The sequence below is a fragment of the Pterocles gutturalis genome, unplaced genomic scaffold (assembly GCF_000699245.1).
Source record: "Pterocles gutturalis isolate BGI_N339 unplaced genomic scaffold, ASM69924v1 scaffold20070, whole genome shotgun sequence".
NCBI classification, from domain to species: domain Eukaryota; kingdom Metazoa; phylum Chordata; class Aves; order Pterocliformes; family Pteroclidae; genus Pterocles; species Pterocles gutturalis.
In genome coordinates this window covers 39,036-65,731 of record NW_010143911.1, presented here as the reverse complement: position 1 = coordinate 65,731, position 26,696 = coordinate 39,036, and the positions used below count along the sequence as shown (strand labels likewise).

General features: G+C 38.0%; 1 protein-coding gene across 1 annotated transcript in view; it reads left to right on the top strand.

Annotated features, from left to right (window-relative positions):
• The window catches only part of GREB1 (growth regulation by estrogen in breast cancer 1), a gene marked incomplete at its 5' end in the record, with an annotated part of 51,776 nt that extends 25,407 nt beyond the window's left edge, over positions 1-26,369 (top strand). Inside the window, 14 exons of the mRNA XM_010084941.1 lie at positions 156-355; positions 2,117-2,206; positions 4,259-4,872; positions 11,012-11,114; positions 11,936-12,094; positions 14,480-14,622; positions 15,099-15,260; positions 16,947-17,151; positions 17,969-18,143; positions 19,120-19,338; positions 21,644-21,779; positions 22,290-22,490; positions 24,098-24,236; positions 26,090-26,369. Of these exons, the coding sequence (XP_010083243.1) occupies positions 156-355; positions 2,117-2,206; positions 4,259-4,872; positions 11,012-11,114; positions 11,936-12,094; positions 14,480-14,622; positions 15,099-15,260; positions 16,947-17,151; positions 17,969-18,143; positions 19,120-19,338; positions 21,644-21,779; positions 22,290-22,490; positions 24,098-24,236; positions 26,090-26,253 (2,710 nt within the window). The remainder of the gene's footprint in view (positions 1-155; positions 356-2,116; positions 2,207-4,258; positions 4,873-11,011; positions 11,115-11,935; positions 12,095-14,479; positions 14,623-15,098; positions 15,261-16,946; positions 17,152-17,968; positions 18,144-19,119; positions 19,339-21,643; positions 21,780-22,289; positions 22,491-24,097; positions 24,237-26,089) is intronic.
• Between the last annotated feature and the right edge of the window lie 327 nt (positions 26,370-26,696).

Sequence of the window (26,696 nt, the reverse complement as noted above, 5' to 3'; positions counted from 1 at the left end):
GGTAAACTTCATAGGCACAAAAGATAAACTGTGTTCTATCTTATCTGTAGTTTAAGCAGATCATGAAAAAAATTGCCCTTTGGCTGTGTTTGTAAAAGAAATAAGGTGATAGATTACAGTGAGTTTTCATACTAGCCCCTCTTGTTTCTTCCCAGATCACTGAGATACTGTGACCTACGTTTAATAAATTCATCTTCTTTGGTAAGGACAACCTTGGAGCAAGAACTTGGTTTGGCAGCATACTTTGTGAGTTCAGAAATTCACACAGAAAAAGCAGTTGTGAATGATGTGTTAGAAAGTGACCCAGAGAAACTAAGCAGCACTGATAATGAAGATGAAGAAATAGCGACGGAAGGTATTATAAGTAGTGATAATAAAAGAAGCTGTAAAATGATTGAGTTGTATTAGAAAAGGCAGGATGGTATGGATACCTGCTCAGTGAGGATTTCTGGAGGTAGCCTCACTGAGTGAACTCTGCTCCTCAGATTTGCTTCATTTTATTAAAAGTGTGTTTCCCCATCCCCTGCCCAGAGATTGCTGCTGCTGCAGCAGCATTTTAATCTCTTGCACTCTGGCTGCTGCATCTGTTCTCTCTCTGGTTTTTTGGGCTCCTTTCTCTCCCCTCCTTTCCTACCTCCTTTGCCCTGTATTTTCTGGCAGCCACAAAGTGGAGCTCAAGTGGGTTCATCCAGGGCCGCTCGCTGTTCAGAGTGCTGTGCCGTGTTTCCCTCCCTGGAGCAGAGCAGCGTGCATTTTGCTGTCTGGGAAGCAGTGACCTGATCCCCTCCCTCACAACAGAGGCAGCTACTGAAACTATGCTTTAATACTGACACTGATGAAGATTCCTCCCAAGGAAGCTGTATGTAGTACAGCTGAGTAGTCTCTAGTTTGTAGGATATTAAATAGTTTGGCTAGAGAATATATCTGAATATAGTAACTTCTGAGTACTCCTTGAAAATGTCCATGAATTCAAATGGTGTGTTTATTGTTTCTTAAGAGAGCAATTAAGAACACATAAATGTGTAAACAAACAACAGTAATTTACTGAGGAACTGTTGGTGTTTCTTTTGAGTGGTAGTTGATGGGCGTTATCAGTTATCATTAAGTTCTTCACTGTCTGTTGTGCCTTCTAACTGTGCAAAACAAAGGATTTTTATCCACATAGGTTATATAAATCTCAAACTGCTTGCCTTAATTTTCTTTGCTATACTGTGAGGAGGAAGAGGGCTGGTCACTGTTCACCTATTAAGTTCCTACTCATTGATAGTAAGGATAGCAGAACAAGCAGAACAAAAATATTTACTTTAATCAAATATGTACTTTTCATGGAGGAAATAAATATCTGAGGTGTACTCAGACTGTCTACAATAGAGGCCTGTTTTGGATGTGATGACTACTTCTGTCCATTTAGTTGAAGTACACCAAGATTATATGTGATCTGAATCAAATGGGCGCCCAAGTTAGGTGTCTAAATTGTAAGGCTGCTTTCCTGGTCCGTGAGGTACGGTATGATCCTCCAGAACCCAATTCAGAACACCTGAGGTAGACTTACAGTCTAGGTTTTCTGCTGGCAGCGCTTATGTCTCTGTTTATCGTGGTAAAACTGCACAGAAACAAGCATTGTAACTTAGAAATCTAAGATAGGAACCTCAAGTGAATATAATTTGTGGCCATCCAAATATGGTTTTTCATCACCAAAAGCTGAGATATCGTCTGGCCATAAAGCTGTAATATATAGGGTAGGAGGTAATTCCATAACATACTGACAAAATAGAGATTGTGACCTGTTGGTTTCGCTTACATTGGATTAGTGGGGAAAATAAGACATGGGTAGAAAGAGAAAACATGGCTGAGACGTGCCTAGAAGTTACCATCTCCTGACTGCAGCACTGATTTTGTGAAGCTATTGGAGCTCAGCAGAGTTAGATTAGACCATAAGCTGATCCAATATTGCACGGTAGGAACAGATACTCTCTATGCTGAAAACAGTGTCAGAATGAGGACAAAGCCATGCAAACTCCTGTGTACTTTTCCCTACTTTGAAAATGTAGCTGTGCCTTCTTACAGGTTTACTTAAATTATATTTTGTTTTCCCTTACTACCATTCATGAAACAGGTTCTACTTCAGAAAAGAGAAGTCCTCTGAAAAGAGAAAGATCTCGTTCCCATGACTCTGCATCTTCATCTCTCTCTTCAAAAGCTTCCAGTAAGACCTTAAGATCATCTCTATTAAGTTACATTTAGGACGTAAAAGAGGCCTTTTGTCCAGCTGATTAGATAAATAAGAAAAGACATAAATCACTAAGATTTTGTAAGGCCTATTTTAATGGGATCACTAACACTAACTTTAAAAAAAAAAAGGATCAGACTTCTGAAATATAAGAAATAAGATCTTTTCTTGCTTGAAAAACAATCATAGGGTGGGGTTCCTAAACCAAGCACTTCTTTAATACGTGCCACTGAGGTATGAATCCTCAGTACTGTGATGGCTGAGTGTGTTCGCTGAAGCTAGGACAAGTTCTGAGAAAGAAAACACGCTTTGCATTTTCTAAAAATATTTTGAAAATCTGTGAGAGAAAAGGCATGCTTGTTCTCATTGGTATTTTTACCTTTTTGTTTTGCTCTGGCAGGTTCACTCACTAATTTTGCACTGTTTGAAAGCTCTTTTGGAGGGGGATACATTTTACAAAAAAAGTTCCTTTTTAATCTGTAAACTGATGTAGAAAGCATGAGGCAATGTTGAGAACTACTACAGCTCTTTTGTCTGAATTTCTTTGCATGCTTTTTATGCAGATAATAGGAGAGTTGAACAAAAGTGGGGAATATAAATTGTACCATAACTTCCTAGAAGTAGCAGTCTCATGCAGCTTTTTAATACATGTTGGTTTTTGTCAGTGACAGTAAATTCTTTTTGATCTAACTGTAGCTTTCAACAGGGTGACATAAATATTTGGCCCTTGATTTTGTTTCTACAGGCACAATGGTGGTTACAAAAGGAAAAAAAAGCTTGAAAACATTGTAATAAGCTTCATCAACACTTTAATTTTCAAAATGTTTTTTTCTTCTTTAAAGTTGGGCTGCTCGTCACTTCCATAGTGTCCATGTGCCCTGCCTGTGGCTTTGTGGCCTCAGTTTGCCAATGGTTAATTTTTTTTTTCTTTTTTTTTTTTTTTTCTGTGCTCTTGGATACTCGTATTTTGAGGGATGTCATAGTGGTTTTACGTGAAACCATTCATACTGCCAGCAATATTTTTGTATTTATTGCTGATGTCCTTTGCTGGTTACTTTAGATTATTATGCAGCTAGAGTATATCTTACTATTTCCTGAGATCAAGAGAAACTAACGACTTTTATTATTTCAAAATGTGGGGTTTTTTTTGACAACCGAGACTGTTGTTTTCACCATGAGAGAAAAGCTGCTTTTGTCTATGTTCAGCTTCGGACAGATATGCCTAGTACCATGTGGAGATTGATTCCTCAACCAGTTAGTCTACTCTGAAGACTGTGAAGTATTTGCATCTCCTCTTTGGGATTCAGTAAGCATTAAAGATGCTCAGAAACACTTAAGACCTTAAACTTTCAAGAAATCTCAGTAGTTAGAATAGATAAGGTAAAAATACACCACTTTCAGAAAATAAGCAATTAGCTGTGGGATGTATCTACATGACATATTCAAGGCCAACATTCGTGAGATCAGTATGCGCTCTGAGCTGACCAAAAGCTATATGAATGCGTTAATGCGTTATGTAGTACCGGAGACTTGAGAGCCAGGTTTTATTAGATCAGACTGAGTTCTGCAGTGACGCTGACACGTGAGTGTCAGATCAGATCTGACTCAGAAGACTGTTTCTAGATGTGAGTCTGTGTAAACATTTCTGTAGCCTGATGTAATAGCCTGTGTCTACTTATTTTCTTATACTCGTTTAAGTGATGGTTTCAGTAATTTTGTATTTGTCTTGAGTGATTAAATTATCTGATGAACAACGTAAGCAAGGAATGAACGAGGGAAGTAGAGGACAGGACAATCACTGACATATGTCCTATGCACTTCAGTGCTTTAAAAACCACTTTCTGCATGGAGATTAGTACTCCAAACTAGTCCCATTACGACTTCCTGTATGAGAAAGGTGAAAGCAAGAACAGGAGTGGGATTGCAGTGTTTGATGGATACTCTATCTAAATGATTTTTTTGTTTGTTTCACTATGGCATTGACTAGCAGAGATAGTTGCACTGTGTTAAAATACCAATTTTATTTAGTTACAGCATTCTGCAGTGAGTCATCTCCTTTAATAGCAGCAGGGGATACTGAAAAATCCCCCCACCAAGTCGTAAGCAACAGCACTGAAGAAACTCCAAATAACCATGAAAGGCAGAAGCAGAAAATAGACAAGGGGGCACAAACAACAGTCAGCAAACACATGCCACCAGTAACTGAACAGCTGGATACAAAACAAAACACAAGAAGTGCCCAAATTTCCATTACCTCGTCATCCTCCTCACCTTTCTCCTCCTCTTCTTACTCCTCTGCACCTACTCATAACTCCTTCATCCTACAGACTTCTCAATGTTCCATGACCAAGGCATCAAAACAGCCTCCCATAGTTTTCCTGCCCAAGCTGGTTTATGACATTATTACTTCTACGGACAGCAGTGGACTTCCCAAATCATCTTCCCTCTTGCCTTATCATTCTGTTATGTGGGCAAGTTCTTTTCGTCCTCTTATGAGTAAGCTGATGACTTGCACAGAGCAGTCTCTATACTACCGCCAATGGACGGTTCCCAAGCCAATCCATATGGACTACAACAACAGAAATGAGGGCAGAATGGACACCTTTCACCCAAGGAGGCTGCTGCTGAGTGGGCCACCACAGGTGTGTAATAAGAACAAGGTATCATTGTTTTATCATTATTTTGTTTAATTTTGTCATAATCTTCCTAAAAATAGATTAGTTATAATTATTCATACTTTAAGGGGGTATTTTTGGGAGAGAGTAAGTTGCTTGTATTTTATTTATTAATCCCATCTAATAAAATAAACTTCCTTTCTTTACTGTTAGCCTGAGTTCAAAGACAATGAAGCTGCAGCAATGTTCATTTTCTGACAGTCTGTCTCCATTAAAATGTTTTAAAAGATAGTTTGCTCAAGAGATAGATTTCATGTATAATTTCAATTTGTTAAAGTTAAATATGCACTTATATTTTAAATAAAGATCAATGATCTTCACAAAACAACTTTCTTATGATCAATCTGAAGACAATTGGGAGTTTGTAATTAAGTTATTTTCTCTGTTTCCTCCGTGCAGCAAAGAGACATAGAAGCTGTTGTAAATAGTACATGCAAGAAGGCCAGTTCAACATTAGCAGAGCCGTATTTACAAGATGAGTAGCTGACCCAAGAGTTTTTAAAGTACTTTGAAAAGATGTATGGAAATGCGTATAATCCTAAGAAGTTTCTTCTCTTCTAAATTCTCTGAGAATGTTTAGTGTTTATCTCTGAGCAAGGTATCTCCTAGGTCAATGCACATGTTACATGCTAAGGGCAATATTGTGCCTCTCATGTTCTGCTCAAGTGTGAAGCAACAAAACAGGAGGGGACACTATGCCTACTGGGAACATATATATGGCCTGTGAATCTCAGAAGTCAAAAAAGATAAATCCAAACCAAGACAAAGACCCATGTTTCCAGTTATTGTAAGATCAAGCCAAAGAATTAAACTAAAGATAGTTACTGATTTCACTTGCCACGTGACCCACTCTTCTATGCCCTCCATTGTAAAATGGAGCTACATGTTGCTATTTATTAAATGCTATTTGTTAAATTATTGTATTCTGTTGTACACCCAAATTTATGGTACAGTAGAGGAGAAAGAGCATAAATGGGCTTTTCATATTGAGACTTCCTGCAATTGTTACTGTAATTCATGAAGGATTCCACAAAGTACTCTGATGAGCAGTTTTTCACTGTCCATTTATTTGTTCTAGATTGTCCGTGTTTGACAAAGATTGAGGTATTATGTGATTGACAAACTGAATTTCATACTTAACTGCAGCGTAAAAATGAAAACATTCTGGAAGGGAGATGTTGTTCATTTCCATCTCAAAGAAAAGCACAGTCTGTGACAATTGTTTTTAGAATTTTATATGCATACACATCAAATCCCACAAAGATACTATTCCCAGAGCCACCCTAAATATCCGGATTAGCCGATAAGTAAATATTTCTTTGGTATTCGTTCGGTTATGGGTCACAAATGTAAATCTGTGATTCTCAGAAGAGACATTCAGAGACTTCCAAGAGCATAACACACACCTGTGAGAAGGTTTTGAGGCTTCACACACTTGGTACTTGCCATTTTACTAATTATAATTAAACAGGCAGCTCATTTATTCATTGGCTCCATTCCATCGTATGGTACTTACCACTTCTCACTACCAAATCTTTTTTTTTTTTTTTAGTATTGAATAGGACTCCTCTTGACTCTCTGTAAAGCAGTAGATTTCAGTCTTGATACCACTTCTTTAGTTGCAATTGCATCTCTTCTCCAGCTGTTTCCACAATGCAGGTTATTTCCTAGTCTTGCATACAGTTAGGTCAGTTCCTGAAGGACATTCTTCACATGTTTATTAGTTTATATTCATCAGTTCTTTCTGAAGAATATACTTCTTTCACAGAGAACAAATTCACACACATCAAATTAGGAGTATCATGTCTTCTTCCTAAGTATCAAAATTTAGGGGTATATATTAATTTCAGTATGTGGAAAAAAACAGCATCTTTGCTTCCTTTCTTATTTTTAACCTCCCAAAATACTAAAACCTCCTCTAAACCAGAGAGCTGTTAAATTATGTTGATTGTTTATTGATTTAAGGTATGACAAGACAGTGTTTCTTCTGGGGAATCATTACAATAAAAAATACAGAAATTAGAATTACCTTCTCTTTTTGGAAAGAAATAATTTTTCTTCTGGGGAATCATTACAATAAAAAATACAGAAATTAGAATTACCTTCTCTTTTTGGAAAGAAATAATTTTTCTTCATGTAACAGGTTTTACTCACATGTGTGTTTGATAATATGAGCATTTTACATGGATTTAATGCATGAAGAGGTAGAGGCAAAAATAAAAACAATTATTAGACAGCAACTATCTGAGTGTTAATAACATGTCAGCCAAAGCATAAGACTGTTAGAGTACTATCCTTTCAAAAATTAGGAAGTAGTTGTTTTCTTTATCAGGAAGCAACTACTTTATTAAAATTCGAATCAGGACACAATTAGTTGGTTAAAATGAAAAATATGAAATCAGCACAGGAAGAAAACTAGGCACATTAGTGAACCAAAATGATAATTCTCACTGTCAGGTTAATTAGTAATAAAGTACACTCACCCTTCTCTCACAGAGACTTTTTACCCTTTGTACTGGTCAAAATATTTTGCTGGAAGACTTGATGCATTTTTATAAGGACAATTATGTACATTAGAAGGCAATACATGCATTATTTTTACAAGAGGCTTTAGGAAAATGCAGCAAAAATGGGATAGGTATAGAATAGATCTATGTATTTATCTTGCCATTGGTTAGCGAGTATGAATAAATACCATGAGCTCCAGGCACCACCATGAACAACACATATCGTATCTATGGCTAGAAATCTAGCCCCTAGTGCACCCAATAAAATGCCTATAAGGAAGCTTAATTTCACTACAATATTTTTTCTTAGAAACATTTATCTTAAAGTTCCCCACACTGCAAATCAAGGTTTTGCACCTTTGTTTTTTAAATGGATATTATAAGTTAGAGCTAGCATTGCCTGTGAGCATGGAAGCTGTTGCACCTTTGTTTTTTAAATGGATATTATAACTTAGAGCTAGCGTTGCCTGTGAGCGTGGAAGCTGTGTGTGAGCATGACTCAGTCATGTGGCACCACATCCAGGGAGTGAAGCAAGCACGTCTTAAGACACTTTCTGTGGAAGAAAACTGATGTCTATATTATTTGGTTTTCCTCTAGTCATATTAAAAACTTATTGCAATGGCTTATTTACCATTCAGCTTATGTAAGAAAAATATTAGGGAAATATTAAAATGTATCTATTGTTAGCTGTGTTTTAGAAGAATATAGCAAGTGTAAACAAGGAGAAGAGCCAGCACCATTTGACCAGCTGCCTGTGGACCATTAGCATGTTTTCTGTGAATCACCATTGGTTCGCAGATCACAGTTTGAAAACCACTGCTGTGGTGTGTGAAGAACTATCTCACCTGGATATTAAAATAGAAAAGCCTTATGGAATTATTTCCCTTTTTGCCACATTTCTCTGAATTTTTTAGCAACATGTAAGAATAATAAAGTACTTCTAGTGATCCCAGTGTCCAGTGTCTGGAACAAAGTAAAAAAAGGGAACTCCTTACCATCAGACTTGCTGGAACAGCACTTTTGGATGTCACTTCCATGAATAGACATGGAGCCACACATGTAATTTCTCTGGAATATCTCTCAGATTCCTAGACAGACAGTTTGTTTTCAGCTTATGCTTGATATATGTGTCAAGCACAGTTCAGTGGTCACTCTGGAATATCTCTCAGATTCCTAGACAGTTTGTTTTCAGCTTATGCTTGCTAACTATGGCAAGCACAGTTCAGGGGTCAAAATCTTTGGAGAGCTTTCCACTCCTCTTAGGTTGTACATGCCTTTGACACAAAAAATAGACCTTCATACCTCTTGAATTTTCTGCAGGAATAATTTGAATTCATACTCCTTCCTCTTGCTCAGCTGCAGCTACACTCTTCATGAATAAAGAGATGCAGGGTAAACATATTCTTAGTATTTTATGGGCCAAATCATCCCTTGCACTAAGGATGAAAATAGAAACCACAATACTAAATCTTTGCGGGCCCCAAATTCCTTAGTTATCGTAAGTTTTCAGAACATTTGAGATTTCAACTTCTTTGTCTTGTGGGATTTTCTTCTTCCAAGTCTGATTCATCAGACTTCTCTCTTCCAAATTCAGGGAGTCAGGAACAACTTAGAGTAATATTTCCGTTATATGGGAATATTGGCCCCCAAACGCCTGATCTGTTAAGACACTGAGCACTACCACATATTTGAAGGACCTCTTTCTGGGAAGCGGAGCTGTCTGCATCAGCAGCACCCCTCATGTACATTTTGCTTCAGGAATCATAAAGATGCAGCCCAGTTCCAGGTTCCTTCACTCTTTGTTGTTTGCAGCTTTTGCGTGCAGAGCAAAGACAGGCTATGGAGAAAAACACCGTGCTCAGAGTACTTCCTTACCAGTTGTCATCACTGTTAATTCATTATATAATTCTTAAGCTGAGAGTTGCTAATTAGAATCAACACAGCACTGTACTAGGCTTCTCTAAAGATGGGTAAAGCTACAGCCCAATCATGTGTCCAGTTTAAAATTTCTTTGCAGATCTTCCATTTTGTTGCAGTTGGGAGACGGAAGATGGGCAAATACAGGGCTTTATGCTTCACAGTTGTACATATCCTGCTCGCAGGATCTCCTTGTGGCTACCTATGATGTCCAAACTATTGAAAAGACAGATGGTGACAGATGGGGCAAGGACTCTTTGGAGAGATGTGGAAGCTCTGTTTATTGACAGCTATTCAGTATTTTAAAACGAAAAAGACACTGTGCAGTTCCATTTTACCTAGTGATGGTATATATAGAAAACAATTTTATTTTGAAGTGCATTTACCTATCTGGGCATGCTACAAATTCAGTTGTTCAAGGTTCTTCCCTTCTGGACTAAATGTTGATTGTAAATGAGAAGTCATTATTTTATCTTTTTCTTTTTGAAAATATTCTTCTCAAAACAGACTGGAAAAGATGTTCTCTATTTCCCCAATTCCCTTCTTCAGCAGTAAATGCAGGTAATTGAATGGAGTTGAAATATGAATGTTGCTATGTGCTCAGCCTGATCTCTCTGCTGGCAGAGAAATATTCTGAAAATATGGAGAGATTCCTGCAAGTTCCCACCAGCATTTTACATGCAGGGTTGCTAATATCTAACAGTTCAATATGATGCATGGAAGATGATGAATGCGTATGTTTTAGTTCGGTGGTTAGGGACTAGCCTTGTAGTCCTGTGGTTTCCAACATTTTTGACTCATGACCCTAGCTTTGTGTACGCTTGAGTCAATTGACAGTGTACCACGTAGTAGTAGCCTAGTCACTCCCAGATACATTAGTGAAAAGCATTGATGAAGGCATGTCCCCCAGGGAAAGAAAAATACATTGTTTTAATTGAATAAGTTTTAAAGGGTTACCAAAAAGAAAAAGTAAGGTTTTCAGCCTGTTGTTCTGTTGGCAATTCTAAGTACATACTTCAGGCAAATTAGGAATTAGATTTTCACATAGATACCTGATATCAAGGGAACAGGTTGTGTACTTTTGACAAACAATCTCTCGTTTGTTTGAAATCAGGGAACTGTTAATATGTCAGGCCACCCTGTGTTTAATGAAATGATGATCAGAGACACTTTAAAAGAGTATATTCACAAGGGCCTATAAAGGTACTCTCAGACCTAAGAGAAAACATTGAAAGTATTTTCTTCTAGAACAAAGTATCATCAGGTTTGCTTCAGATGTGGGAAGATAATATGTTTTTGTTTAGCTCACCAATCAATAGACATTGCAGCCACGTTTGGAACCTTGTTCCAGGGTTAATATAAAAAATCTCATTAGTCTCAATTAATTTTACACAAAAACCCAGACTGGGAGTTTTAAACATCTGGTCCACAGGCTGAGTATGGTCCATGCTGTCATTTCCTCTATTCAAAGTCACTTTTTCCCTGGATAACAGAGAGTTGTCTGCTAACACATGGTCTACTATGTGTATCTGAAAGGTTTATTTGAACCTCAACCAAGATAAAAGTACCCTTTTCCAGCCTTGGCAAGCACCTGTTTAAAATGTAGTCTGATATGTGGAAAAGTAGCATGTTTTTGGAAAAGTAACATTACTTTTGTATTTTCTAATTTATATATTTACAGATAGGGAAAACAGGTGCCTATCTGCAGTTCCTCAGTATTCTCTCCCGAATGCTGATTAGACTGACAGAAGTGGATGTTTATGATGAGGAAGAAATCAACATTAGTAAGTTCTTGATATGAAAATATGTGCTTCTGGACACTGTGGAAAATTGTTAAGTTAAACTAAAAAGTAGTTGTCTGTGCATTCTATACCATTCACTTCTGCAATTAATTTACAATATTGAAATATTTTAAGAAATTTTTTGTATGATCTTCAACTTATACTTAAGAATATTTTATTATTTTACTCATCATTTAGAGTTTAGTCTTCCTCTCAGTAAGAAAACCCCATGCCTCTGTTTTTCTTGGGAAGTAATCAACAGCATTTACATATAGTAAATTATATCCAGCCATTGTTTTCGAGTTTAGAATTGTAATGAACTTTTCTGGTAAATTATATAAATAAGAAAAAAAGTGAGATTCTGTCAGATTCAGATTTATTCCATAAGGAGCAATGCCATATTTTCTTAACACTGCAATTTCTGAAGCTTTAGAAGGGCTTCTTTTCCTCATTGAGAATAATATATCTTTCCTCAACTGAATTCCCAAATGTGGTGGTCAGTGGAAAGACTTCAAATGCCTGGATGTAGGTAGATCAGCCTTACCAGACTCTTGACATTGTTTTCATCATGATCCCTCCAGCTGCTCTGGTAAGATTACGGAGGTCTTAAATTTATAACAAAGGCTTAAAAGCTGGAATTGCCTTGATGTATGAGATACATTTGTTCAAAGGTGCAACTCTTCATGCATAATAATATTGTTTCATCAGAATGGTGAAAGAAAAAATTATATAGGAATAACAGGCATAGCAAAAACATCTATAGCAATATAAAGAGCTTTAAAAATTGCAATTACATGAATTCTTGTTTTTCAATAATATCATAGACATAAAAGAAGAATCTGATCAATATTACCATCAGCCTGGAGATATGTGGCCAGAGTTGGAGACATTTAAGAAGATGCCTTTTGACTACACTATCCATGACCCAAAATATGAAGATGCAAGTCTGATTTGTTCAAAGCTTCAGACTATAAACAGTGAAGGTTAGAATTTGAAAAATCTAGATTGGTACACATATGTATTTATTTGTTTTTAATATAGGAGTCCTGTTCAACTTTTAAACGGAGTGCAATTATCAGGATTGCACTTGACTGAGTAATAGTGAAAAAAGATTTGAAGTTTTCTAGATGAAGTATCAGAGTATGAACCTTATAAATATTTTATGGAATGTTATATGGAATGTTATATAGGTAGTCTTTCATGAAAAAAAGCTCTGATTCCACAGTAAGTTTGTGTATTTGAATGTTTTTATGTGGTAGCATTGTCCTGCTTTGTAGCAATGAAGTGACTGATGTGGGTAAAGTTATTTATGTACTTAAAAGTGTTTATAGCTTTACTTTTTCAGTTTTGGTTTATGTTTGGAAAGCATGAGATGCATATGCCCAGGTCTATATTCCTGGAGTATTAATGTGTGAATTAGTCCTCTGGATTAGCCAGCTGGACATGTACAAGCCCATGGCACTGGGTAGGATCTATCCTATCATGCTGAGGGAGCTGGCCAACATTATTGTGAGGCTACTGTCTATAACTTCTAAAAGGTAACAATTGATGGAGGTTCCTGATGGTTGGAAAAAGGAAAATGCCATGCCCTTCCCTTACATGACAGAAGGAGAATCGAAGCAGTTACAGCCTATTCAGCCTGCTCTCATTCCTCAAAACAATTATGGAACAAACTCTCCTGTAAGCCCTGTCCAGACTCATGAAAGACAGCAAAGTGGTTGAGAGCAGCTAGAATGGATCTGTCACAGGCAAATAATGACTGGTAAACAGGATTACATTTTATGATGACTCGCACTATGGACAAAGGAAGAGCAATGGTTTTATCTTGACTTCAGCAAGGCCAAAGGCACTGTCTTCTATGATATCCATATAGCCAAAATTGGAGAGAGATGGTTTGGATAGGTGGATTTAATGTTGGTGGGAAATAGGCTGGAGCACTGAACTCAAATGGGATGTGATAAGTGGCACAAAGCTGACTGACAGATGGGTATGCATAGCAATACTCAGAGACTGATAGTGAGGCAAATGCTGTTTAAGATTGACATTAATAACCTGGTTAAAGGCACAGAATGCAATGTCAGCAAGTTCATGCATGGTACCAAATTGGGGAGCAGTCAATGTGCAGGAACGTAGCACTGCCATTCAGAAAAACCCTGATAGGCTGGGGAAATGGGTTGACAGGAACCTCAAATAGTTCACCAAAGTTAAATGCAAGATCTTGCGCTTGGAATGGAATAATCCTTCGCAGCTGAACAAGCGTGGGGCCAGCTGTTTAGAGAGGAACTTCGAGGAAAGTGACCTGATAATTCTGGTGGACAACAATTTGAACAAGAGTCACCAGTTCTCCATTGGGTTAATGGCTTACCAGACTGACTTACTAAAAATAGCAAACAGGTCAAGAGAAGTGATTATCCTTCCATGCATGGCACCTGTAAGGCCACATCTGCAGTATTCTGTCAAGTTTTTGGCTTCCCAGTACAAGAAAGACCTTGACATACAGAAGTGAGCTTCATGGGTAGCCACCAAGATGGACAGAGGCCTGAAGCACATGACTTACATAGAAAATTGAAGAGAATTGGGTTTGATTGGTCTGGAGAAGTCTAGCAGGGGCATCTGATTGCTGTCTTCAGCCTCCTAATGGGAACCTAACAGACACGAGCTATTATAGATACACAGCATAAGGACAAGAGAAAACAGAAACAAACTGCAAAATGGGAAATTACAATTATATGGTATGATCAATATTTCCGGAATAGAAGTGGTCAAACCATGGAGCAGGTTGCCCAGAGGGACTGTGAAAACTCCACTCTTAGTGGTTTTCAAAATTTGACAGAACAAGGAACAACTTCGAACAACCTGATCTGATGCTGAAAATCTGAGTGAAAGGTTTGGTCAGGTGACATAACAGAAGTCCTTTTCAGCAGAAATTGCATCTCATCTTCCTTAAGTCTCCCGTAAAGGAGACCCTTTTTTTAAATGTGGATATTCACTAAAGAGCAACATCACTGAATTTGCCAAGTTCATAAGTCTCTTTTTTACTATTTATTACTTTTGCAAGCATTCAAACAATAATAACAGCAGCAACAATAATTACTTTAATAATCTGCCTTTGCTTACACCTCAGCCTTATGTGAAATCTGTACAGAATTATCATAAACGTGAATTTACCGACACTTCTTTGTAGTCCCCTTTGCTGTACATAACAATTTATAAAGCATGCTATGTTCAGAATGAATTCGTAGTTTGTTTTGCATGTGTTTAATCCTGCCGTTGTTCCTAGAAGCTAATTACGGTGACAGAAACAGTTTGTCACAAGGGAGTACATTCTGGCCTTGCATATATATTTAAGTTGTTTCTCTTTTTAATAGACAGATCAATGAGCAGGAGACAGGAGGATATGTATACACGCCGTCAAACAAGTAGGATGAGATTATCCAAGTATGCAGCATATAACACCTACCATCACTGTGAACAGTGCCATCAGTATATGGGTTTCAATCCCAGGTACCAGGTAAAGATTTCTGGTTATTACTCTGCAGATCAGAAACTGAAGTATATACAACGCAAACATGGTTTTGTATGCATTCACTGCATTTGAACTGGCTTACAAATTGTATGTATGTGTTAAAAACAGATAATTTATGTATTTTATTATTTCTTGAGGTTTGCCTGCCTTGACCAGACTGCAGGTTTGAGGATGTCAGAGGACTGATCCTTGCTTCATTTACACTAGTTTATTCACTGCTGTAATCTGCATTCAGTTTCATTGCAGAAGTGGAGACAGCTTAATTTTTTTTTTTTAATGTGTGCTCTAGCCTAGGGGGCATTGCTTAACACCTAGTGAATAATGAGGTAAAATCTAATGCAATACAGTAAGTGATTGTAGTCTGTTTGGTAACGTTATAAATGTGTATTAACTACACTGAGACCTTGTAGGAAATGTCTGACTCTAACCACTGGAATTATCCTATTTTTTCCCATCCTCAGCTATATGAGTCAACTCTGCATGCATTTGCCTTTTCCTATTCTATGCTGGGAGAAGAGATCCAGCTGCATTTTATCATACCAAAGTCAAAGGAGCATCATTTTGTTTTTAGCCAACCAGGAAGACAGTTGGAAAGCATGAGACTCCCACTAGTCACAGATAAGGTAGATGGATAATTATATTTATGGTCATATATGGGAGGGACACACCACCAATTTTACAATTTGTTGAATGAGGATTCTTTGCACTTCTGGTCCTGCTGTCAAGAGATAATGAAGATGTCCTGATACTGAGTTTGTATTTTCTCCCAGAAAGGGAGTCATGAAGCAAAACTGTCAAGCCATCAATGAGCTGTTTCTTTTGCTCATTATCAAGGTTGATCCTTTGGTATAAATGCTCTTACCTGTGGCAAAAGTTCTTTGGTTATGGGTTTAAGATGTTAAAGTGAGAATGGTTTCGGCAATGAGCTTCAGAGACATGTTTTTTTTTTTTTTTAATTACAGTTTGCTAAGAGGAAGCAGTTTTTTACTGTAGAGGAAGGCAGTGGATTATCCTGTCTTACTCTGCATAAATGCTTTCATGTAAAATAAAACTTTCAAAGAGTCTTTGTCATGGCTTCAAGACTGTCCAAAGAATCACATGTCGGGCTTGTAGAAAACACTTTGTAAGGTCATCCATCTGATGGGCTATGCAAACTCTGATGTTGGCCTTTACAGTGACTCATAATATCTATGTGTAAGATGAACCTGTGCCTTGCTCAGGCCACACTGCTTGGAGTATTGAAGCAATTTGTGGAACAGTAGTAAGCAGTAGCACTTCTATCCTGGAAAAAATAAGCTGCTTGCAGTAAACAATAATCAATCAATACCACCCTCCAGTTTGGGCTTTTATGTCCAGTTCAAATTTGAAATGGGAGAATCCAGGCAGCAACACAGCAGCAACTGTGCAATGTGAGGATGAGACCTCCTGCTCTTCCTCAACCAGCAAACTTGAGCTTGGCTACAGTCAGAACTGTGCGCTTGTGGTTTCTTTTGCTGCTTCTGACACTGACCTGTTCTGAGACTTTGACAAAAAAATATTTATTCTTCCTTTGCTTCTTTTGCTTGTTTTTCTGTTCACTTGCTCCAAAATGGTGCCTGAAATCTTTCTGCAAGCTTGAAAAGTGCTGTGAGATATAAACCTAGATTATTAAATCATTATAAAATATTTTTCCTGATCCACTTTAAATTCCCTTTCCTGAACTCCATTGCCATAAATTCCATCGTTTGATGTTTTGGCAGTTTTAAATCTGAAGTACTTAATTTTGAGCGTTTTGGAGAGTCTCTGTAGAGAGGCATACTTTCATTCTGGGTCCTTAAGGACCTTAGTAGGAACCAGGCTAAAATCAGTTGCTCAGGCTGAACAGTCCTGCATGTCTGCAGAAACAGGGCTTTCAGAAGCTGTACTATCAAACTTAGAAGCACCTAATGAGTTTCAGTGCATTCAAGACCAGGTGATAGCCAGTCAGAAGGGTTGCACTGCAGTTTTGGAGTAAGGTATTTCTTACCATCTTCTGTCATATGACCTAAATCCTTTTCCAGATCTAGCCTCAAGGTCTCTGTGCACTTAGCAGGTCAAGGTTAGCTGTCCTATCCAGTCCACCACACTCCCACCAGCTGAATAAGCTAAGTGATAGAGTTTTCTTTTTCCCAGCTGTTATAAAAGTTGCTTATTTTCCTATTAAGCTGATTTAACATGTAGCACTTTGTCCAGTGTCAGTGAATCTGATTTATTCTCCTAAAGGATCTGGTTCTCTTTGTTTAAACATCCTCCAGCTTAATACAGAAGCTCACACTTCTTTTTATTTACAGAGTGAAGATTACATAAAAAGCCCCACTTTTACTCCCACCACTGGTCGTCATGAACACGGACTTTTCAATTTATATCATGCAATGGATGGAGCCAGTCATTTGCATGTTTTAGTTGTCAAGGAATACGAAATGGCCATATATAAGAAGTATTGGCCCAACCACATCATGCTTGTTCTTCCAAGCATTTTCAACAGTGCAGGAGTTGGTAAGTATAACAAGAAGTTCTAACAAATGTGGACATGGACACACAACTTGGGCCCTTGCAGTGTTGTTACTCAACAGTGAAGTGAAGACATACACCTTGTAGCTGGCATATCTGTTCTGGTAATCTGGACTGTCTTTGGAGACAATGTGTCACAGTTGAAGATGCAATTCACTTAATCCAGGTCACCTAGAACAAGCTAGATGAATTGCACCCTAGAAATAGCTGCTCTCCTCTATTGATTTTAAAGGGAGCTGAGGGTGTTAACACAGATGGAGTTACCTACTCTGTTTCCTTCTGGAAATAAATTATGTACTATTTGCATAGGCAGTGATGCACTGATTAGGTACATCTGTTAGGTAGATTCTGCTAATATAGTATCTGTGAAATATTCAGCACCTTGCTTTTACTGCTGGAACAACTTACAAACATCTGTAGTGACAAACATTCAAAGTAGATCATCAGGAGAAATTGTTCCCGTGTTATTCAGTTGGTCAATCAACATCTCTAGGTGTTTGCCCTAAGAGGTGCTAGTGGAGCCAAATACCTGTCAGATTAAAAGCACTAGTCACTAAACCCTTAAGACACTAGCAAACCTTTACCACAGAAGTCAGGCTTCATTTTGTGTGCTTCCCAGTGGGGTCCTATAAGTCACTCTCTTGGCAAGTGACAAAGTTGGCTCTGGGGAGTGTATGGTGTTAAGATCTTCAGTGATTCATACCTTGGTCTGCAGAAATATTAACTTCAAAAGGCTTACAAGTTAAAAGCAAACAATTTCTGCCCCTACTTTTAATCTGATGGTTTATGTCCTTGGTTTCAGGTGCTGCACGCTTCCTGATAAAAGAGTTGTCTTATCATAACTTGGAGCTTGAACGAAATCGGCAGGAGGAGCTGGGGATAAAACCCCAGGATATTTGGCCTTTCATTGTCATTTCAGATGACTCCTGTGTTATGTGGAATGCAGTAGAAGTTGATTGTTCAGGAGACAGGACAAGGTAAATAGAGTAATATGATTCTATGATTCCATATATGCTTTTTCAGCTGATCTCTTGTAACTTTTCACTGCATATCAGTTTTGAAATTATGTTTGATATACTACAACTTTTACCCTGTGCAGGAAGAGAATAATATTTGCCTAATGAGAGAAGTATTTTCCCTAGATATCTGCCTTTTGTAGCATATATTAATGCCTGTTTTTCATTCCTGTCCCCTGAGGATTTAAGTGCCCTGCAGCCTTTGCTCTATAGCTTGACTCCAGTTCAAACTAGAGTTACTTGGAGTGCAGATTTCAGACTCTGTAAAAAATCCCTGATACGCTGGGCAAGCATGGGCATTTGCATGTGCATTTCTAACAGGATTTTTCTAAGGAAGCTGAAAGACTTTTCTGTGCAAATTGTGTAACTGATTTCCTCTGGCTCTTTTGTCAGTCCTAGTCTGTATGGCTCCTTTATTAGCTCCCCAAACCCCCAAACAAGTATTTTTGTTTTCATTACTTTATCATATTTTTTGTACTAGATGTTTTTATCTATTCCCAGACGGTGCTATGCAGGATTTACAGCAAACCTTCAAATAGAATTAAACTCAGTAAAAACTGAGATTTATGGACTCTAGGGGTGGGCTAGAAGGATCTTATACTTTGCACTTCAGATATGGCACAAAATCAGTAACCCTCACAGAATAATTTGGAATATTATCCAGGTAACTTTAAGAGTCTAACATATCTGAGTGAATATTTTGGAAGATCTAGACTAAGTTTCAGATCTGTGATACCAGCCCACGTCACATAAGCACATAATTTTAAGTTTTGATTAGAATGAGAGGCAAAAAGTTTCAGTAAGGTAAGACAACACTGAAGTTATCTACCTAATACTCATAACTACTTTCGACTGTTAAGAATTGCTCTTCAGCTGAGTGAGATTCTGAATATTCTCTGTATACTATAAAATTAACACATTTTTATAATTATTGTAGTGACTATACGTGGACTGAAAGGAATGTTTCCTTGAAGCAAATTCTGCAACATATTGAAGCAACTCCCAATGTCACTCACTATGCTTTAATTGGGATGAGGAAATGGTCCAGTAAAACAAACAGTGCTGAGATCAAGGAACCATTCTCCTGCTGTCATGTGCATGATTTCATTATGCTGAACGTTGATCTGACACAGAATGTACAGTACAATCAGAACAGGTAAGTGGATCAGTAGCATCTTTCGACAGAGATAATGAATCAAATAAAGGAAATTTTTAAAAAAAGCTCTTTTTTTGCGGGGGGGGGAGGTTGTTAATGGGATGCAGACAGATTTTGTTTTCCTACTGATGGTTCAAATCCTTTCCAAATTTCCAGCAGCTGGAAAAAGACGTTAATTTCCATAGTTCCAAGTAACAGTCATATTTGAATTACAGGGTTAGACACACTCAGCAGTGTGCCCTGCAGTACTGGTCCCCCAGTTGTCTAGTCCAAGTGGCCTTTTGGTAAACACTGTACTTCCCCTCCTGCCTGCTTACCTGCACTCCCTTCCAAAGGAAGCAAGGATATATGAGTGAATGGTGCATAACCAAGTCTTGTTCTGACATGGAATTGAGATATAGCTGGGCTTTTTGCCCTGAGTTGCACAACACTGGAGCATACTGCATGTGTGCTCATCTGGACAATCAGAAAAAAAGGAATAAATAAACCTCGTTAACTTTAGTTGTTGTTTCTCACATTCAGCTGTCTCAGAAATCACACTTTTTCATTTATTGTGCCACGTAGGATATATCACACTATTATACTACCATACACAGTATCACCAGTTACCAGAACTGTATTCACTAGGTACATTATCTCACAGAATTTCACTGATCTATGTGAAATAAACTCTACTATTGCACCCATTTCTGAGGGACAAGCATTTATTACAACAGGATGAAGTAGATATCACTAGAGGTGGGATTTACATGTCTAAAGCTAGTCTTCAGGCACCTCAGAATATGCAAGTTGTCCATATGAGGCTGACAGGTATGACATTAAATCTACATGTGTTTTTCTGTAAGCTAGGTGGGCTACGCCAGGTAAGCTAAACTGGCTCTACACACCTAGACCTAGATAACTGAACATGGGCCGCTGTACTTCTCAGAAGAACTCTCCTATCTCAGGAAGGTTGAAGTCCAACTTTACTTATAACTTCAGGGAAGCACTTCTGCGTTCATTATTCTGTGGATAAACAGATGACCTAAATTTCTATTGTCACCAGCCTGACACTTTAAAAGAGCATTCTAAAGTCGCGCCCATGCATCTCCTGGTACGGAACAGTGCTTCCAGGCTGTCTAACTCTATTACCTTATGAAGCATTATGATGACAGGCTAACAAAGAGAATGACAATAAAGCAAAATGATATGAGTACAGGCAGCAATGTTAAAATGCTGGATCACACCACCCATTTCCTGCCTGTGTTTAAACCACGTGTGGCTCACCATTATCCTCTGCGTGGGTCCTGTTGAGCCTTAAGTATTGTATGACATTCCAAGTCTGGCCCGGCAAGGAAAAAGGTACAATCACAAAGACACTGACAGTCAGGGATACCAAATATCCATGTAAACGTTACTAAGATCAAACACAAGATTTTTAAAAACCTGTGATTAAATGCCATGTGTCTCACTCGTGTTGACTGTTGCAGTAATTTCTCAGCTCTCTTAGATCCAAACCCTGGATGTTAATCCAACAGTTCTGCACATCATCCTGTTTGCTGTGTAACATATACATTAAAAATGGGGAACTGAGTCTGAATTTTCCAAAGGCCAGGGTATTTGAATTTAGTCAGCTTTAGAAGTTTACCTTTTATTCTGTTCCATCTTATTTTTAAAATGGGTCAAATTTAGCTCAGGGATTTTTGGTGTCATGCTGCTTAATTTATTCCCATGTCTCAGAAGTTCTGTTGTATTAAGAAAAGGCTCCTTGTCTTCAGATACTTTTTGTCTCTAATGTAAAATCACATTATTTCTGCAGAGGAACACTGAAAAATTTACTGGATATTCATATTCTAAGGGAAAAATGAGTAGTCAGAGCTCTCGGTGCATTTGACAAATCAAATGTAGGGCCTCATCCATTTCCTTTGAAGCCAAAGGAGTTAATTTCCTTGACCTTATTTGGGGTAGTAACGTATGTAGCTATTTTCTATGACTGCCTTTTTGTAGTAAAAGGCAAAGAAAATATTTTAACTCCTAGGTATTCTCCCTGGCAATTTACTACCTTTCTCTTTCCACTTTCCTCTGTGTTTCTGGTCCTTTCCCTCCCAAAGTGGTTCCCTCCCTCATTCTGATCTTGAAATCATTCTAGCCCAGTTCATTGTGACAAAGCTGAAGCCTCCTTCCCTTACTGATGGGCGCTGGTGCAGGGTCAGTGTGTTTGACACCTGTCCCTTCTGTGGTGCTGATCAAAGACCCTGAGTGCTGGTATTTGTTAGTGTGTGATGAGAAGCATTCCTCTGAACTGCTATGATTTTTTTCTTTCCAGATTTACGTGTGATGATGTTGACTTCAATTTGCGCGTCCACAGTGCTGGCCTTCTCATCTGTCGGTTCAATCACTTCAGTGTCATGAAAAAGCAAATTGCAGTAGGAGGACAGCGATCCTTCCACATTAAGTCCAAGGTGGGAACTGAGACCTCTGTTTCATTGTTGTTAAAATTCTGTTTTTCATTTTTGTACCCTGCAAGCAGGAGAGCTGAGGTATTTTGGTGCATCACCAGTTGCCAGTAATGGGGTACGTGGGTTTTTTTTATTTCTTTCTGAAATCCACAGTATTGGCATAAATGCACCTTTCCTTAATCATTTTCCTTTAAAACTTTCAAAAAACACCTAAAATGTCTCTTTATGATCCAAATAACCATTCACTATGAGTTTTTTATCTATAGCTATTCAATTGCTTATCTTCATATGTAGGAGTACTTTGGGTTCAAAGAAGAAACCTCAAAGACTCTATAAATACAAATATAATTCTGTGAAACTGCAACTTTTTTGGTAGCGGATATTTTTGGCTGAATGTCTTTGCTTCTTATGTAAATCTTAGATATATAGTATAGACATATATTTTATGTAAACCAAAATTCAGATAAGTACAACTTGATTGATCAGGATCAGAGAAATATTTTTTCCTCATAGGTCTCTGACACTCCAGTTTCAATCTCCCCGGCTCAGTACATTTGTGCTCCTGACAGCAAGCATACGTTCTTGGCAGCACCTGCTCAGTTGCTTCTTGAAAAATACCTCCAGTATCACAGCCATCGCTTCTTCCCTCTCTCACTGAAGAATTATAGCCATCCAGTGCTATCTGTGGACTGTTACCTTAACTTAGGACCACAGGTACTGAACAAAATAATCAAGCAGCTCTAGAAATGTTTAGACTATGTTTTGGATGAGTTTGTTGATGCATTCCTTAATAATAGTTTCACAACTTTTGAAGAATCAGGTATTAGATCTCTATACTGTTAAAATCAAATTCTTAGTCCCATAGAGATATTATTAGAGGCTTCAAATAAAGTACACAAAGAACAATAAAAGAGTTTTCCTGAATACTAATGTAGTATGTGAATTATATTTGATTCTGAATTAACACAGAACACATTTTTCTTTAATAAGTGTTTTCTCACTCTGCTATAATTTGTCCCTTCCTACAGCAAATGTCTTCCACAGGAGTGTTTTATGAATAGTAGCTAGCCCTTAGAAAGCACTTCAAAATGCAAATGTTTTAGCTCACTTTTGACTGATTAGCTGAAGCAGAGAAGCAAATAGCAAGAAAACAGCCAGAATGAGAGAATTAGATCTCAGGAGCTGTTGGCTCTCTCTGGTGAGTTTGGATCTAAAGCCAAGGTCATACTTAAACTCAAGTGTAGGTTGGATAGAAGTGTGATACTAAGGTGGTATTGTTCGGGAGAGAGAAACTGTTTTTACCTTTTCACCTAACTTGAATGCTAAATGAAATTCAGTCTTGCTGGATTTACTAAACTTCTTTACCGAAACAGCTGTGTAATAAACTTCCCATATATGCTGCTCCCAGAATATTTTTGAACTATATCTTTTAATTTCCTTTCTGGATGAGCTCTTAAAGGTCTATGTTCCCACCGTGTTTGGAAAAGCAAACTCTGTGGAAGGGCATTGGACTGTTACTGTCTTCATCCACTGCATCCTTTCAGCTCTAACCCATTCAGCACATGAACTGAGTTCAATTCGGTTCTGGAATTGTTACCTCAGCTGGGAAATGATACAATAGAATTGAAGAAATATGAATAAATATAGGCATCCTGGGACAGAGTCTCAGTTGCTGTGGGTCAGCCTTCCTCTGAATCGTGCTGATTTATGCCAGATGAATTTCTGCCCAATGAAGTAGTACAATGGCACTTTGGAAACAAAGCCTTGTGTGGAAGATTCCTTAATTTAATTTTATAAATGCTGAAAGAGTGCTATAAATATTCCCAGTTCCTAGTGGATTTGGGGAGCAGCCATAAAAACTAGACATGAGAAAACCTTGCGCATTTATGGATATGCACAACTCTCATGACTTAATTCCATCTTAATGTAAATGAAATTAGGCATTTCTAAAGGGTTCTTTTTGCGTCCCTCTGCACGGTTACTGTATTTACTCATGTAGATAAATTGTGCTGGGCAGGTCATGGCATTATGGTTGTGTGGAGCTATTGTTGCTGCAGCTTTCAAACCCTATCATATCTAAACCTCATGATAATAATAGTAATTAATTGAAATGACTAATACATAGTTATGAATAATGTTTTTTGTAGTTTTTTAATAAGTAGAGGGATGCTTAGGAAGGAACTATAAAGATCAAAATATTTGAACTTGGAAAGAAAGTCTGAATTTCAACCAGGTGCAAATACTGAAAGCTTGATATAAAGCCTTAGCTTTATATAGAAGCTTGAAAAATGTTAAATCTTTTTTTTTCCTCTCCCAATCAGATTGCAGTTTGCTATGTGAGTTCTCGGCCCCACTCTCTGAATATCAGTTCCTCTGGTTTGATGTTCAGTGGTCTCCTGCTATACCTCTGTGACTCTTTTGTTGTAGCTAGCTTTTTGAAGAAGTTTCATTTTCTTAAAGGTGAGCTGCAATAATTTTATTACAGAGAATTATATGGCCTCGTCTCTGGGAACCTGGGGAAAAACATATTTTATATGGAAATATACATGCATATATGTGTATATGAATGTATTCGTATTTGTCTTTATATGTCCCACCCATCTTTGATGCTTGATCCTACTGGCTCTGTACTGTAGTAAACTGGTATATAACACTGCTATAAGTTCCACAGATTTCTAAGAGAGGAGGAATGGTGTATCTATATCATTATGCCTAGTGTAAATGCATACACCAAGTATTTAAGATCCATGTATGGAGCATTTACCTATGGTGTTCTTGTAGGTTTTTTTATTTTCAACAGAAAATGGGTGATGGACAAGCCTCCATCAAAGTCTGTTTACTATCCTTGGAAATAGAAGCTGGCTAATTTAAAATTTATTCCTAGTAACCAGTTTTTCCATGTAGTCCTTATGATGGTGGATAGCAGTGGAGACAAATAACTTCCATTTGTATCACAGTCCCACTGCAGACTTCTTTCATATTGTTCTGCTACTATCTTAGGCATTGAGCTCTTTGGGGATTTGTTTCACTCACAGCTATAAACGTCATGGCAGGAAGAACAACATGGCAAATGCCTTCTTGAAACAGGCAGGGTTGTTATGAACTGCTGTGTTCTTTGTCACAGTTAATGCAGTTTCATGTAGGTATGTGTAGCACAGTGCAAATTGGGGGTATACAGTGTTTGTACCTGCACACAGCAGCAATGAAGCCACATGAGTGCCAGTGTCCATGCTCATTCTGAAGCAGTGTCCATGTTTTAATCAGCCTGTAGTTTCCCCAACAAGGCTATCGGAGTAACTGCAAATGAAAGCAGTTGCTTTTGTACTGCAATTTTTGAGTGACTGGAGGCTATCAATCGGTCTCATTTTGCATAAACCAGACAATGTTTATAGTCTGTAGCACAAAGTGTATTTGGTTCAGGATTTTTACATCTCCCTTGGCAGTCCACTTGATTTTCTAACCTGCCACCTGAGCATTAAATACCACATGACTGTCTGTTGTCTATCTTGTTTCTTTTTATTATATTCTCAGCTTTTCTTTATCTTGGGCAGTTCCATTTACGTCACTATCTCTCACTTAGATTATTGAATGCTGGCAAGGTAATTATTTCCTCTTAATTGAGCGCTTTTCTTAGAAACCGGGAAATGATGCATGTAAGCTAAAATGCTCTCAGGGTGCCAGTCAAGACAGTTGATATCATTTACTAAAATGTGATATTTCTTATTTTGGCATTCTGGATTTGCCTCTGTCCATAGCCATACAGACCAGCTGCTTCTTTGCCAGCACATTAGCGTACCAATCCGAAAAGCACTGAAGTTTGTGATTAGTTTTAAGGACATGTTGAGACCATTTCTGGTCAGCAAAGCACAAAGAGCTTAGTCGGCCATCGCGGCTATTGACTGGTGGTGTAGGTGTTTTGCTGAGTGAGGGTTTCACTCAACAAGGTAGTGATCAGTAGGGTTAGCACAGTAATGGATGTAGGGCTTTATCTTGTTTTCTGCCGGGACCCATCACTACCTCCTTAGACCTGACACTTTTACCATTCCTTGCCCTAAATAGTAGGGAATGTATAGTTAGTCCTTTTTACTAGATGAGTACTAGATACTTCAAGTTACACAAGAAGGTCCTGATAAATAGGGACCTGAACATAGCTGCCCTCAGTCCTACACGAGTGTCTTAATTTTTTCCCAAGCCTGCTTGTAACTCTGCTCATGAAAGCGGTGGAGTTCTACCTGATATGGGGTGGTGGGAGCTGGGTGATCTGAAAACAAAAGGGGATACTCATGTGGGTTTCTTTCTAACTGTTTGCTTAGGTGCCACCCTGTGTGTGATTTGTCAAGATCGCAATTCTCTTCGCCAGACTGTTGTCCGCCTAGAGCTGGAAGATGAATGGCAGTTCCGACTGCGGGATGAATTCCAGACTGCCAATGCAAAAGAGGACAGACCGCTTTTCTTCCTGACTGGACGACATATTTAATTGAAAAGGGACACATTTCCTGAATGAAACTAGAATAATTGCCACCATCTCGTGAAATGACTTTTGAGAAGCTCTGCTTTCTGAACAGAAACGGGACTGTTTTCCATTGTTTATTAGAATGATATCTAATCAGACAATTTACGCTCATATTTCCAAACATTGAAGTGACTTTTCTAATTTAATTGTCTGGTGGAAGTCATTCCTAATTCCTGGGAGACATGCAGAAAGTTATTTCTCCGCATGGCGGAAATAATTTTGGATCAGAAGGGAGGTCAATGAGTGCACTTCTTCTGTGAAAAAAAAAGACCAAATGCAAATTCATAAGCAAGAGTTTTAGAAAACTTTTGTACATTCCAGAAGTAAATTTAGGAGCAGATTTTGTTTTACAAGTCTTATTTATCTAACAGATGGCACAAGGCAACAGGAATTGTTACAGTTTTGTA